Below are 14325 nucleotides of genomic sequence, written 5' to 3'. Positions count from 1 at the left end.
TGTTCAGTATCAGTAATAGACTGAGGTCCTTAAATTCTAATTCCTACAGTATTGCAATTGCTGTCCCTCTACTCTGTCCAAAAAGTGAATGAGTGGTTCTGGGCTGTGTGCCTGACAACAACATGCTTCACTTAAACACACATATACCACGTGCACATTATAGTTTTGTGATATATCCTCTTTTCTTCTTCTGCTTCTTGACTCGAGTATTTGGAGTTTGGTGTCAGATTTCATGTATATCAATATGTTCTGGGCTGGGAGTGATTGGCCCTGGTTCCCATACCCTGGGTGAAGAACCAGAGGAGGAACCCTGTTTTTCAGAAAGCTCTGTGCACCAGATATGGGTACTTGCTAAGACTGGTTTGATAGTACACAGAGGTGGTTTTTCTCTGAGGCTACCTCTCCAGATAGTTTTTGGATTGCTAATACCTTGAAGAGTCAGATGCCTTATTATTCCCTTAGTAGAGCTTGTATTTAAGTGACCTTCTATGGTTTTTTTTTTCCTTTTCTTTCTTTTTCTTGCTTGTACTGACAACATGAAGCTAGAGCTCCAGTTAGCAGGAAAGAACCAGCTCACTTTTGATAAGGAAAGCAGTCATGGTAACAGCACTTGAAGCTGATTAATTATGCAAGTCCTTGGGAAAACAGGCTGGCTCCTAAAGAACTGACTCTCAGCTCATTAAGAAATAAGATGTGTGCCTATTAACCAGGGAAGTTCCACACAGATTTTTAATACCATGTTCTGAGTTGAGAAACCTTTTTTTCCCCCTGTCAGAGATCCATCCTTCGAAGAAACCTAATGTAATTCGATCTACACCAACTCTACAAACTCCCACTACCAAGCGGATGCTGACCACCCCGAATCACACGACTCTGAGCATTTTGGGGAAAAGAAACTACAGTCATCACAATGGCCTGGGTGGTAAGTAAGCCCAGAAATGCAGGGGCTATTCTGATATGCCAGGGCCCCTGGCCACTGCTAGGCATCATCTGCCAAGTCTAAGAATGTGTAACTACAAGTGTGGTGAGGGGAATGAGAGGGAAGGCGGCCATGTGCCCTGGTGAAGACATTTCCCAGGGGATATTTCTCCTCTTCAGGAGGAACATTTTTGCTCCCACTTCCTCTTAGGAGGCTTGTTCGGAGATGAAGTGTGTATTTAGGAGGTTGCCTCTGCTGGGTAATAATGTTCTTGCTGGGATGCACACTCACTGCTCATTTATATTTTCTTGAGCAGAAGGGATGATTTTGCCTTCTGTCTGAGACAGCAGTGCTCTCTGGGGTTCTTCAGCCTTCCGTGGGTTGTTCTGAATTTGACATTTGTCCCCTACTTCTTTCATCTTGTAATTGTTTTTAATTGCCCAAGAGTACTATAAGTCATGAAAGGAATTGCCTGAGTGATGCCCTAAATACAGAAATAATAATTTGTTTCTAATGGAAAAACAGAACTATCACCTCTTATCCAAAGTTCTTCTCTTGGGCCTGGCCATATGATTTCAGGTGGAATTGAATTATATTCCCAGTGGAACTATAGAGCATCCAGGCAATATGTAGTGTTCATTTCAATAGTCCTGGAGTTTGAAACTGTCTTGATTGTTTAAATGTTGGCATTTATTTATGAATTAAACCCTTTCCAGGCTTTGCATGTCTTATGGAACACTAATTTCCTTCAGTGACAGTACATTTTTTATAATGAGGCCCTAGATCAAGGATGCAAAATTGACCTTCTAGTAATAATTTTCCATGGTGTTCTTTTTTTTTCCAGAATGACTTTGATGGTCATAATGATGTCAAAATGAATAAAAATTTGAGGGTGAGGAGTTTAGTTTGCATTTATAGCCATACCAATTGTTGTAGATATGGCTTTCAAGAATTTAGCTCCACAGGAATCTTGCAGAAACAACTTCCTCGCTAATGAGAGCACTGGCCATCATTGCCATGATATGCCTAATGTCTAGACACCGGAAGACCAGGGAATGATTATGTCAAAATGTGGAGATGGGATTTCTTTCCAGCGTTTCCTTGCCCACAGCCTGGGGCCCTTGCATTCAGGCTTAAATGGAATCAGGAATCTTTCCTTTCCATCTCATCACTTCCCTGGCCTCTCTAGGCTTACAGTCTTACTGCAGAAAGCAAAAAGTAAGTTCTGGTTATTTGATATGTACGTATCAATGAGTGTATATACATATATACATATTTTCTTTATGGAGAAAAGTATCTTTTCTACTCGCACCCGTTGGTCATGGTCATTTGGGTCTCAGTCCTGCATTGCAGTTGCTGTTGCTCTTTCCTTGAATCACAGGTAACTGTCTCCGTGGGAATTCTAGAAAAAACAAAACTACTTGTAGTGTTACCTCCCTATGGCTGTCTGTCCCATTTCCTTCTGAGTGAATGCTGCTACAGGTCGTTGTTTCTCTCAACAGGAGGAATGAACAGGGCATATGATGAAGCCCGGGTGTTATGTTGACTGAGACCTTCAGCCTTATGGAGGAAGGGACACTTGCTGCATTTTCTGAGAGACCTAGCTGTTGAGACACTTTTTTCTTTAAGATCTGTTGGCCTTTGCTCTCCCGTCCTGGTACAGAGAGGAAGGCTGAGGAGTGCTTTACCTGTGCTGTCGCATTTGATTCACACAACAGAAGGCCCCAGGACGTCAGGGAGTTTTACTGTTTTGCATAACATTTAGCTCTCTCTGCCTAGCACAGTGCCTGGAAGGTGGTAGGCACTCAATACATGTTAATTGAATAAATGAAAGCGATTGAGAAAACGAGACCTAGAGAGATGAGTTAAAGTTTTCACAATTACCAGGTACTACATAAATAGATTGGGATTTCCCTGCAGGTGTGACTGGTATCAGAGTCTGTTCTTTTGACCACTGTTATAAATAAAGTTGTGGCTCCCAACTGCACTGTATTTGTCAGCAAAATAGAAACTACATAAGTTATTTTAACAGCTAATACAAAAATCAATATGACAGATACGGAGGGACAAAAGAGGTAAATGGGGAGCATGGGGTTGGCGGTGGTGGCATAGGAAGCAGCCACCATCCCCAAGGTTAGGAGAGTAGAAGGAAGAAGCTGGGGTTATCACAAGGTAGAAAGAAGCTCAAGAGGGCCCCGAGGAGCTGGAACTCAGAGCCCTCGAGAGGACGCTGTTCTGTCGGCGCTGGCATCTGCCAGGTGTATGAGGCTGGTTCTGGGCGTGTGAAGTAAAGCTGGGAACTGGAGCTGCTATTGGGGTGATGCTGACAGGAAGAGGTAAAAACCAGTCTCTTCTCCATCCTTAAGCCTTTCATGCTCCCTCTAGCACCCCCTACTGGTGTGACAGGGAACCTGGTGGCTGAGGAGAAATGTGTTTGCAGAATCCCAGCCCCAGCATCACTACTGCCTAGCACAGTGCCTGGAACTTAGTAGGTGCCCAATAGATGTTAATTGAACAGAAGTGAGTTTAGATGGATGGATGTGGAGCTGAGAGACAAGTGTAGCAGAAATACACATTTTGGAAAATGTCCCCACTTTTGTATTTCCGGTGGACCTTTTCTTGGGATAATGGGTCTGTTTCTTATTTCTTTGGGATATGGAATGCTGACTAACTGAATTTACAAGGTGACTTCAAAATACTAGAACAAATGTTAGGCTAATAGTGCATTTTCATGGGATAGTTGATACTGTCATATACTAGAGTTGATAGATACAAACTCATGGGGAAGCCAGGCCCTGTGTGATCCAATAATAAAGTCACTTAGCATTGCCACTTAATGATCAGCAAGTCAGACAGATGATCGCACCAAACAGGATTTTGATGGGAAGAACTAACTTAATGAAATGAAACCTGATCGTACTGAAATATCCAGGTCTCTCCGCCTCAGGGCTTCCTGGCCCCTTCTCAGTGGCTTTCCTCCTTCACTCACCCTCTGTCTTTAGGTGGAGGTTCTAGATGGGAAGAGTCTGGATTTCTGTTGGCAGAAAGGATTTACCTGACATTTTAAAAGAAAATGATGTTCAGCGTCTCATTGTCTTCCTGAAAGTCGCTGTCTTCCACCTGCCTGGCCCGGCCCTTTAAAGGCCCTGGTGTACAGGTGACTGGGAGCCAGCACTCGGTGTGCCCTGCGAGCTTAACCACGGCACCGGGCGCACGCAGACTCTGTGCCTACCTCACAGACTTCAGCTCGGAGGGTGAAGACAAAATCTGCGCGCATAAGAAGCCCCTTGCTGGGGGTCAGTAATGATAAAAAGAGTGAAATTTCAAAATATAGACCTACCTAGTACCTTGTCAGTTCCTAAACTTCAGTGCACCCCCCCACCCCCCCAGCCGTTGGTCCAGTGGCATGCCACATGCAGTCACGGTGCTTTCCAAATCCTGTCCCTCCTTTTCAGACTTACAGATGCTTTGGTGACATTTTTATTGCCAGCAAACCAACCCACCTGCCTGCTTGGTTAGCTTCAAGTGGCTGTGAGTGGAGAAGGTCCTGAGAGCAGGATGGAGGAGACGTAACTGGAAAGCCTTTCTGTGTCCAGGAGCCCAAAGACAGGGCAGCAGTGGGAAGGAAGCGGTGCCTGGACATCCGAGCGTTTGCAGTCAGATGGGATTCATTGCTGACATCTCTGATTATTTCCTGTGTGGCCTTGGATGAATCACTTGGTTTCTTTAAACCTGTTTTTTCCTCTGTGAAGCACAGAATTTGTTTGCCTTAGGGAAGTGTTATAATGATTAAAAATTCTTCACTTACTTTATATGACTTGATTTTGTAAACACTTCATGAGCTAAGTGTTATAACCTGCATTTTTTTAATTTTTTATTTTTTAAAAAGTATTTTTATTGATTTCAAAGAGGAAAGAAGAGGGAGAGAGAGATAGAAACATCAATGATGAAAGAGAATCATTGATCGACTGCCTCCTGCACGCCCCACACTGGGGATCGAGCCCACAAACTGGGTTTATGCCCTGGACCAGAATCAAACCCAGGACCCTTCAGACCACAGGCCCACGCTCTATCCACTGAGCCAAACCAGTTAAGTCTATTTGTTATTTTAAAATTTTTTATTTTTTAGTTACACTAGTGATTAGACTTTTAAGCCTAACTTGTGAAGTGATCACCCTTATAGGTCTAGTACCCATCTGGAACTGGCATTTTAATCATGAAAAAACTGAAAAAGGCTCAGAGAAGTTAAGGGATTTGCCCAAAGTCACACAGCTAGCCAGTAGCAGGGATGAGATTGAGACTTCAAGGCCAGTGTTGTTTCCCCTGGGCCAATAAGGACCCAGATTGGTGTGTTGAGTGCAGCATGTACCTGAGAGGTGTTTAGTTTTCTGTGTGTAGGAGTTGGGTGTGTTTGTGAATATAGAGAGGAATGTAGAAGGTGTTTTTCTTTGTTCAGACTGTAAAGTATAAGCCATCATCTTATATAACAAAAGGCTAATATGCAAATCAACTGAACAGTGGAACGACCGGTCGCTATGACATGCACTGACCACCAGGGAGCAGACGCTCAATGTAGGAGCTGCCCCCTGGTGGTCAGTGCGCTCCCACATGGGGAGCACCACTTATCCAGAAACAGGGCTCATGGCTGGCAAGTGCAGTGGCAGTGGCAGGAGCCTATCCCGCCTCCGCAGCAGTGCTAAGGATGTCCAACTGCTGGCTTAGGCCCACTCTCCCTGGGGAGTGGGGAGCAGGCCTAAGCTGGCAGTCGCATACCCTGAGGGCTCCCGGACTGTGAGAGGGCGCAGGCTGGGCTGAGGGGACCCCCCCCCCAAGTGCACAAATTTCGAGCACCAGGCCTCTAGTTGTCTAATAAAAGCCTTCACCTTCTTTTCCTGCCTCTCTGAAACTCCTCTGCCCATATTATACCCCCTCCTTTTTTTTTGGACTTAGGGCATAGAAGCTATCTTAGTTTCAGAGAGAGGAAAGAAAAAAGGAAGAGAAAATTCATAGAATCACCTTTAGGTGAAATGTGTTTAAACTAAAATATATGCTATTCCCAGCACCAACTCTAATTTGTAGTAGATGCTCATTAAGTGTTAAGATTCCATCCCCTCCTTTAAAGGAGGACTGTTATTATTTTGGGAAATTTTAGGATATCAACCAAAGTTTTCGTAGTCATATGTGAGTTATATAAAAATAGTGTCAGTTCTTTCCTTAAAACTACATCGCTTCCTTACCTAAGAGTATGGTTCTCAAAAATGACTCATGCACTTGCTTGAAGGTAAATGATTGCACATCAGAGGAGGCCAGTATCTATAAAGAGAAAGTGCCCTTGATTAAGTTATCTAGAGGCTTATTGAAGACTAGAAATTAGAATTATAGAGAAGACTCACCTAGCTTCCTGCAGGCCCCTGTAATTAGAGACCCTACAGCAGAGGGGGTGGGGCATCATGATCCTAAGACAGTGGAATCTTTTTCAGAGTGAAGGCTGAGTCAGGAAAAACAACCAGAGAGGAGAGGGACAGATGAGCTGTGCAGGCATCTCTCATCCTCTCCTGACCGGCTAAGAAGATGTCCTTGGTTGCCCCCTGCTGTCAGATGCTTGAGTTGTGGTCAATCAGCAGATCTTTCATTCTGCTGTGCAGGGACAAGAGGACTGCTACCATGTCTCCATCAGTGGGGACCGCTGAGAACAGATTGTGCTGTATAGTGACATAGACCAAGGGAGCATCAACTGAAGTTGTCCTTAAGCCTTTTCTGAGATGACAGCTTTGGTCCCAGGGGTACTACTCAGTGTGTCAGGAAAACTAAAGCGACAGGCTCAGAAGAGAGGTAATTTCAGTGGGACAGAGTCAGGGCATCTGAGCCTAGGAAATTGATGAATTGTACAATAAGCTTCTTTTTAATCTGCTCTCCTCTGGCTTATTTCCCCTGGGGTATGTGAGTCCACTGTAAATCTAATTTTTTTCTTATTTGTTTTCTACATCAAGTAATATTATTTCTCTCAATCTCCCATGTAGAGAGAATATCTAACATGGATGTCTCTAAGTACAATATTATGATCTGGGGTGTGAAGACTGTCCTTTTGGTGACTTGTTTCTGAAATCAGTGACTCAACAGTTCCAACTGTTTGCATTCCAACCCTGGGAGATGGGTGGTGGTGAGGACCATGGTACCAGTGAGAGAGCTCAGGGACTGCATCTGCTGTCTTCACAAATCCCAGTAAAAATAGACGGCCAGGAACAGCTGATGGCTCTCCTAGGCATGCTTCAGCCTAGCCTGCCTTCTGTCAAAATTGTTATGCCATTTCCAAAGATTATAATATTTTTGAATTTTCCAAAACATTGTTTATGGAAGAACATTGAGTACCCTAGACTCACCTCTGATCTGCTTGTCTCAAGGTGTAATGTTATATAACCTGGTTAAGTACGTAAAAGTACCTTCAAGGTGCACCCCTCCCCCCTTCCCCAGTATTTTTTTAAAATGGATCCTTATGGCTGCAGGGTTTACTGAATGTGAAGCAATCATAGCAGAGTACCTAATGTATCTAGGAGAGGTCAGGAAAGTTGAAGCATTATCTGAGAGCAGTGGAAGGATGTTCTCTCATACTGTGTGAAGCTTTGAGATGGGGTTTGTAGAGGAAGACAGACTCAAGTACGTTAGGCATGAGTAATCCACAACTTGGTGTTTTGGTATATTCTGGTAGGATGCCAAATTAGCCCCCCCTGGGACCATGCCTGGGTTTACTAATAATCAAACACCTCTTTCCTGTCCCTGAGGGAAGTACTAGCGTGTGAGCTGTAAGAGGTCTATACCAGTGACCCTCCCAGTATTGTGGAGGTCTTAGAAGGGTGACAGAAGTCCATGGTAGTTACGCAAGGGTCCTCAGCTTGAGGGCCAGCTCTGGCCTCCTCGAAAAGCATCTCTGTTTACCTGCAAGGGTCATTACAGGAAATCTTTTAAGCCAGACTATCCCTATGTACTTCCATTCTCAGTGACACGTAGAAGGTGAACCTTTGAGAAAGAAAGTGAACCTTTGACTTGAAAGCCAGGTCCCAAGGTTTTTTAGATGCTTTGGAAACGAAAGGGAAGAAACAGCAGAGGGAGGGGATTTGGTCCCTGAAAAACACTCTTCTTTGGAATAGATTCAACTCATCCATCAAAAGAGCAGGCACAAATGTCTGAGCAAGCCACTGGGACATCAGGATTAGACGCCCCAGGGCAGTAAAGACCAATCCCCCAAACAGATTTAGGCACCCCCTGAGCAGTCTCTGTGGGTCCCAGTGAAGGAGTGAGAAGTCTTCTGGAACTGCAGAGTCCCCAGGGCAATGGAAATGGAAAAATTCGTCGCACTCTCGTTGATTTGGGTCCCCCACTGGGTTCATTTTGAGCTTCTCAACCTTGCTCTTTCCCTGTTTCTTTTTTTCCCTTCCCATCTGAGTTATAATCTATGTATTCTTCTCACTCAACCAAATATTTTTTATTAGCAACTATTTACATACTAATGAATATGAAAAATAATTAATGTAAAATGAGGAGCAGGCTTGAAGGCAACTTTGTCAGATGGCGGTTCCTAAAGAGGATATCTGAGAAGACTATTTTCCTGACAGTCCTATGGCAGCTTCCCCGAGTGCCTGTAGGAGCCTCTGGGGGCAGTCAGTGCGCATGGTGAGAATAAGTCCTGGGAAGTAGGGCCGACCACCTGAAGGCACCTGAGAGCAGTCAGCAGAAAAATCGTTAAGACAGTAGATACTGGACCTCCTGCACTGGTTCTCTGGTTTTCTTCTTGTTTCTCCAGTTTTCTTTCTTTGTGTCTTTTTACTCTACTTTCTGGAGACTTTCTAAATGTTATACTCCAACCAGACTTGTCTATTTAGTTTGTCAAATTTTGCTTCATGTATTTGAAGTTCTGTTATTGAATATATATGTATTTGGAATTTTTGTCTTTTTTACTATTTTATCATTATGAAATGATCTTTCTCTCTGTTAATACTACTTGTCTTGAAGTCTATTTTGTCTGATGTTAATATGACCACACCAGTTTTCTTTTCCTCTTGTTTTTATTTATTTTATTAAAAAATTTTTTAAAATATATTTTTTATTGATTTCAGAGAGGAAGGGAGAGGGAGAGAGAGAGATAGAAACATCAACGATGAAAGAGAATCATTGATCAGCTGCCTCCTTCATGCCCCACACTGGGGATTGAGCCTGCAACCCAGGCACGTGCCCTTGACTGGAATCAAACCTGTGACCCTTCAGTCTGCAGGCCGACACTCTATCCACTGAGCCAAACCAGCTAGTGCCTCCTCTTGTTTTCATTTTTTTAAATGATTTTTTTTAGTTTTATTAAACTCAAAGTAGAATGATTCTTATAGTATCTCTAAGGGCAGCGCATGCTGTTCCAGCACAGATTTTTTAAAAACCCTAAAGAGCCATTTTCCGTTATCATTTCTTTTTAAAATAATTTTATTGAAGCATAATTGACCTTCAGTAAACTATACACATTTTTAAATATACAATTTGACAAGTTTGACTATATAGACACCATGACAACAATCAAGATAATAAACTTATCCATCACCCTCAGACATTTTCTTGCACCCTTTATAATCTTTCTAGTCACCCTTCTTCCCCATCTCCCCCACCCCTCCCAAGTGACCACGGATTTGCTTTTGGTTGCCACAGATTAGTTTACACTTTCTAGAATTTTATATAATGGTGTCATATGATATGTACCCTTTGTCAGTTTGAATAATTTTTAGAGATTTATCTTCAAGTTCACTCATTTCTTCCGTAGTATTAAATCTGCTTTTAATCCCATCCAACAAATGGTTTATTTCAGATTTTATGTTTTTCAGTTTTAGAATTTTCACTTCGTTCTTTTATATTTCTTCTAAGATACATCATCTTGTCACCCATTATATCCAGATTTTTCTATAGATTCTTTTTATTTTTATTTTCTACTTGTGGACATTTTAATGAACTTCCCTCCATGTAGCTTCAAGCTACCAGGACACAGGCCCTACCAACACCCTTAATCCTCTCCTCAGCTCCTCTGCTGAAGAACTCGGCCTTCACACTGACAGGCTGCTTTGGGAGCTTTCCCTTCCCCAGAACTTTGTAGGAGCCCGATCGCACCACATCAGTGATGGGAGCAGCTCCAGTCTTGCTTTTGCAGCATTTACCCGTGTCTGCTCACTGACCAGAGTCCACAGTTTATCAAGGTTGACAGTTGGGCAGAAGCTCTGGTTCCTCTTTAAGTGGTAATGCCTCATACCGACTTTCCCAAAGTAACCTGGTGATATTTGTCAAAGTTGATCCTGTGATGATGCAAGCCACCAGCATTACCGCACCCTCCCCCTGCCCCAGGTGCTTCCTGTGCTTGCCGATGTGGCTGTGGCCGTGGCTCACATGGCCCCGAAGTTTCCGGGTCTTCCTCAGTCTGGATGGCATGTCGGTGGCCGAGCTGTAAGATCTATAGATTCTTTAACATAAATATATAGTAAATAGTTTAAGTCCATATCTGCTAATTCTAACATCTGAATCATCCTTTAGTCATCTTCCAGTGACTTTTATTTTGGTTATGGGTTGCATTTTCCTGCTTCTCAGGTCTAATAATGTTTAATGAATGCTGGTCAGTGTGGATATAAAGTTGTAGAGACTCTGGCTTCTGTTATTTCCCTCTGCAGAGTATTGAATTTTGTTCTAGAAAGCAATTAAGTTGGCAGATCATCTCGACTATGTAGGGGCTTGCTTTAAAGGTGTATTAGATCTGGTTTATGTTAGTTTTTTTTCTTAGTCCCATGAGATTTCAATAGAAAAACCAAGTTGTTTGCCCATCCCTCTAACTTTGCAGAACTTGAGTTCTAAACTCTGTCTTCTCAGCACTGGACAGCTGTGAGGTTGCAGCTTGGCCTCCTTTAGCCTTCCAGCAGATGTTTCCCACTGGGCTTCTTGCAGTCTCACCTGCCCCGGTAGTTCAAAACTCAGCCAGCCCTGGCCGGTGTTCTCAGTGGTTAGTGTTGGCCCACACACTCAAAGGTCTCAGGTTTGATTCCAGGTCAAGGGCACGTACTTGGATTGTGGGTCGCTCTCTGCCCCTGGTAGATCTTTTCCTAGGGCCTCTGCCAGGGCTGCCCTGCTGGGGGCCTCTATGTCTGCTGCGTGTGGCTCTCATTCTTGCTTCAAGGAAATGCAGTGAGGCTGGGGAACTTCTGAGCAGCCGGGAGTGAAGTGATAGCCTTCGGAGGGCAGGTGATCAGCATTGGGCTTCTTCAGCCTGGAATGCAGAGAGGTGACATATCCCAACATAAAGCCATGGCCAGTGTGGTGAAGGCTGATGTGAACCTGGATGCCAGATCCCGAGATGCTGCGGGGAGAGGGTTGCTTTGGAAACTGGAGCAGATAAGTTGAGTATAAAGAGATGAAAGCACAGTTTACCATGGCAGACCAGACACTTGGAAAACTATTAAAGGTAGCTCTTCTGGCAGATGGCTTAATTCCATTGGGGTTTGGACAAATAAATGAATGACAGAACTCACCCCCCCCCTAAAAAAAAGAAAAAGAAGAGAGAGAGAGAGAAAGAGGCTTCTGAAATGTAATGACACATATATAGCCATTAATTCAGACACTAAAGAGGATAGTATGCTCTTACTGGGCTGGATATAGAATAGGCAGCTTGGTATAGTAGAAAAAACTTGATCTGAATTAAGATCTGGGTTCAAATCTTGATTCCTCAACTTACTTGCTGTGCGACCTTGAGAGGTTTTCTAACCTTTCTCACCTAGACAAGGTTCTGATGAAAGTTAAATAAGTCCGTTACATTGTCAGTAGGCTCCATAAAGCAAAGGTTAGCCCGAGTCCTAACTGAATTACCTGGGTTTTTATTGAACACGTATCTTGCTGAGCCCTACCAAATACCAGGCTGTGCACATATATCTCCCCTGTTCTAGAAAGGCTCCTGAAGTGAAGGCGCAGCTCTGCTCCGGCCTGCAGACCTTCCTCAGGAGGGCGGGAGGCTGTGAAGGTGAGCTTCCCCCTGTCCTCCGCTGGCTGCAGGTGGCATGCATGATGGGCAAGAACAGCCGAGTGCCACCTTGGCTGAACCCCCTGATCCCCATCTCAGCAAACAAGCCCCACTTCCCTCCCCGCCACTTTCCTAATAACCAAGCCAAAGGTTTCACAACCCACTGATAATGCCAGATGGTGATGATGTGGTTTTCAGCCACTTCTGCTTTTCATTTACTCATTTCTCCTGAGAGTCTGTAGGTGCCCAGCTCTGGGACAGGAGAGTTGAAGGTCTTTGGGGGAAGTGGAGAGGGTGAGAATGAGGGACCCTGTGGATGTTTGAGGTTTATTCCCCTCCTACAAAAAAATTGTGTTTCTAGCATCTGAGTGCCCACATCCTTATGGTTAATTATGCTTACCTCAGATCCGGTGGTGCCTCCTCCCCCCTTAGTGTGCGCCCCGTCCCTTAGCCTCTGGTCACAGCAGTTCCATGACGGCAGTCTGATAAGCAGATAAGCACTGGCCAGGTGAGGGGTTGCCCATCCAAAACCCAGCTTTTAACACTTCAGTATTATTCACATATTTTCTTGGCCTCAATTAAAGTCTCCTTTGGTCCAGCCTTAAACTGCATTGTGAGCTTTTATTTGACTTCATGCCCAGCCTCCTTCCCTCGAAGGTTGCCATGTTGGTGGGAGGGCTGATTCCATCCCTCCTCAGTTTGCCTCTGCCGTCGGAACTCATTTAACTCTGACCCTTTTTCTTTCCTTTTCCAGAACTCACATGCTGCGTGTCAGACTGAGCTACCCCTGTTTCATCCTATAATCCAAGACTTGCTCCACCGCCCTGCTGCTGTTCATGGCCATGCCTGGGAAGGAGGCAGCCCCATCCCCAGTACATTTCAGTGGGAGACCTCCATGCGCACCCCATGGAGACTCGATGAGGGGGGAGGGGGAAGAAACTGTAGGAGTGCACGTCCCAAAAGCTGAGTCTCCCTGTGTGAATCAGTGTCACCTCGCTTTCCTCAGAGACCTCGCTGTCCCCGAGAGACCTGCCTGAGAATTAAGGGCAAGAGGGAGCCACTCCGCTTCCTCCCTTCTCCGCACCCTGCATCCCTGCACAGCAGCTCTTGGGGCAGGAGGGCGGCTGAGAGCTCCGAGCCACTGCTGCCCAGCATGCGCCAGCTCAGCTCTGTTGTAAGCTGTATGACCGTGTACAGGAGGGACATGGCATCTTTCTGAATGGATTTTTCTTAACAGATGTGCCAGTGTTTATGCAATTCACAACATTTCCCTTGTCCTCGCTGTTACTGTCACTGGCTTTTTCTCAATCGGCTTCATAGTCATTTTTTTTTTAATGGGGAAATTTTCCTCTTTACCTCCTGCATCCTATATTTGATCCCTTCCCTACCCCTCCAAGGTACAGACTTACCCGAGGTCCTGACAAATGATAAGAAAAGTGTCTTTGGGAAGCCTGTGACTCTTCATATTGTCTGTATTTTGTCACTGAAGAGAAGCTGGTGTTTTACTTGGTTCTGCTTGGTCCCTGACAGCTCCCACTGGAGCAAGTGTTTACACTGAGCCAAGCATGTATATCACTGTGACAAGCCATTTGCATGCTGTCCCATTCGCATACGGCCAGACCAGCCGACGGGGCATTGCAGCCAGGTTGCTCTTTCAACAAGTTACAGATCACCCAGCTCTATTTTAAGCAGATGGAATTATTTGATCACGGGAGGTGAAGTGAGAGGGCTGGGTTCGCAGGTGGGTCTGAGAATAGGACACCATGAGTCCCCACCCTTCCGGCCCAAACGCTTCTGTGAGCACCTGTGCCTGGCCCCCAGGAGACCTGCCTGCAGCCTGGTTTCCACTGGCTTGGGCTCCTGTCTGCTGTCAGCACCAGCCCTCGGTGGCACCACAGACTGTGCTCCACGCTCTGTGCATACAGCTGCAGGGCCAGGAACTTGGTGCCCCCTGGCTCCCCGAGCAGATGTGAAGTCTGGCTACTCCCCTGCCCTCCGTTTGCAGGGACAAGGCTGCAGAGCACCCGGTCACAGCACCAGGAGAAAACTGGAGTCTGGCCTCCCAGCTGTTCATGGGGTCTGCAGCTGGGAGGCAGCTGGGCAGCTGATGGTAGGTGCCCCAAACAGCCAGGGGGTTGCAGGACAGAGCGGCTGCCATTGAGTTCATCCACCCCCTCAGTCCCCAGGCAGAGTGAACTATCACTAAAATGACCGTGACATTCTCGATGTCCAGATCCTCAGAGCTGGGTGCCGCCTGCAGAGAGGATGTGATGATGCATGCTGCTGACGGCGAGGCTTGGAGTTGAGCTGCCTTTTCCTTTTCTGGTTTTGCAGTCACGGTGGCTTCTCTCCTGAGGAGGAGTTGGCTCTCGTCTTAGGC

The 14325-nt window shown here is 45.3% G+C and overlaps 1 protein-coding gene and 1 pseudogene across 8 annotated transcripts in view; one reads left to right on the top strand and one right to left on the bottom strand.

Moving 5' to 3' along the window:
* MTA3 (metastasis associated 1 family member 3) overlaps positions 1-13394 on the top strand; it is a 165360-nt gene extending 151966 nt beyond the window's left edge. For 4 of the 8 annotated variants that reach the window (XM_023747385.1, XM_023747382.1, XM_023747374.1 and 1 more), the window contains exons 16-17: positions 776-922; positions 2422-2480. In XM_023747385.1, coding sequence (XP_023603153.1) covers positions 776-922; positions 2422-2465 — 191 coding nt within the window. In that variant the 3' untranslated portion in view covers positions 2466-2480. Of the gene's footprint in view, positions 1-775; positions 923-2421; positions 2481-11871; positions 11946-12699 lie in introns of those variants that run through there. The other 4 variants (XR_002827169.1, XM_014447846.2, XR_001346010.2 and 1 more) reach the window with 3 other exon arrangements.
* LOC106694935 lies at positions 9912-10390 on the bottom strand (annotated as a pseudogene).
* Positions 13395-14325: the final 931 nt, after the last annotated feature.

The sequence above is a fragment of the Myotis lucifugus genome, unplaced genomic scaffold, assembly GCF_000147115.1.
Source record: "Myotis lucifugus unplaced genomic scaffold, Myoluc2.0 scaffold_6, whole genome shotgun sequence".
Lineage (NCBI taxonomy): Eukaryota > Metazoa > Chordata > Mammalia > Chiroptera > Vespertilionidae > Myotis > Myotis lucifugus.
This window is presented reverse-complemented; position numbering and strand designations above follow the sequence as displayed.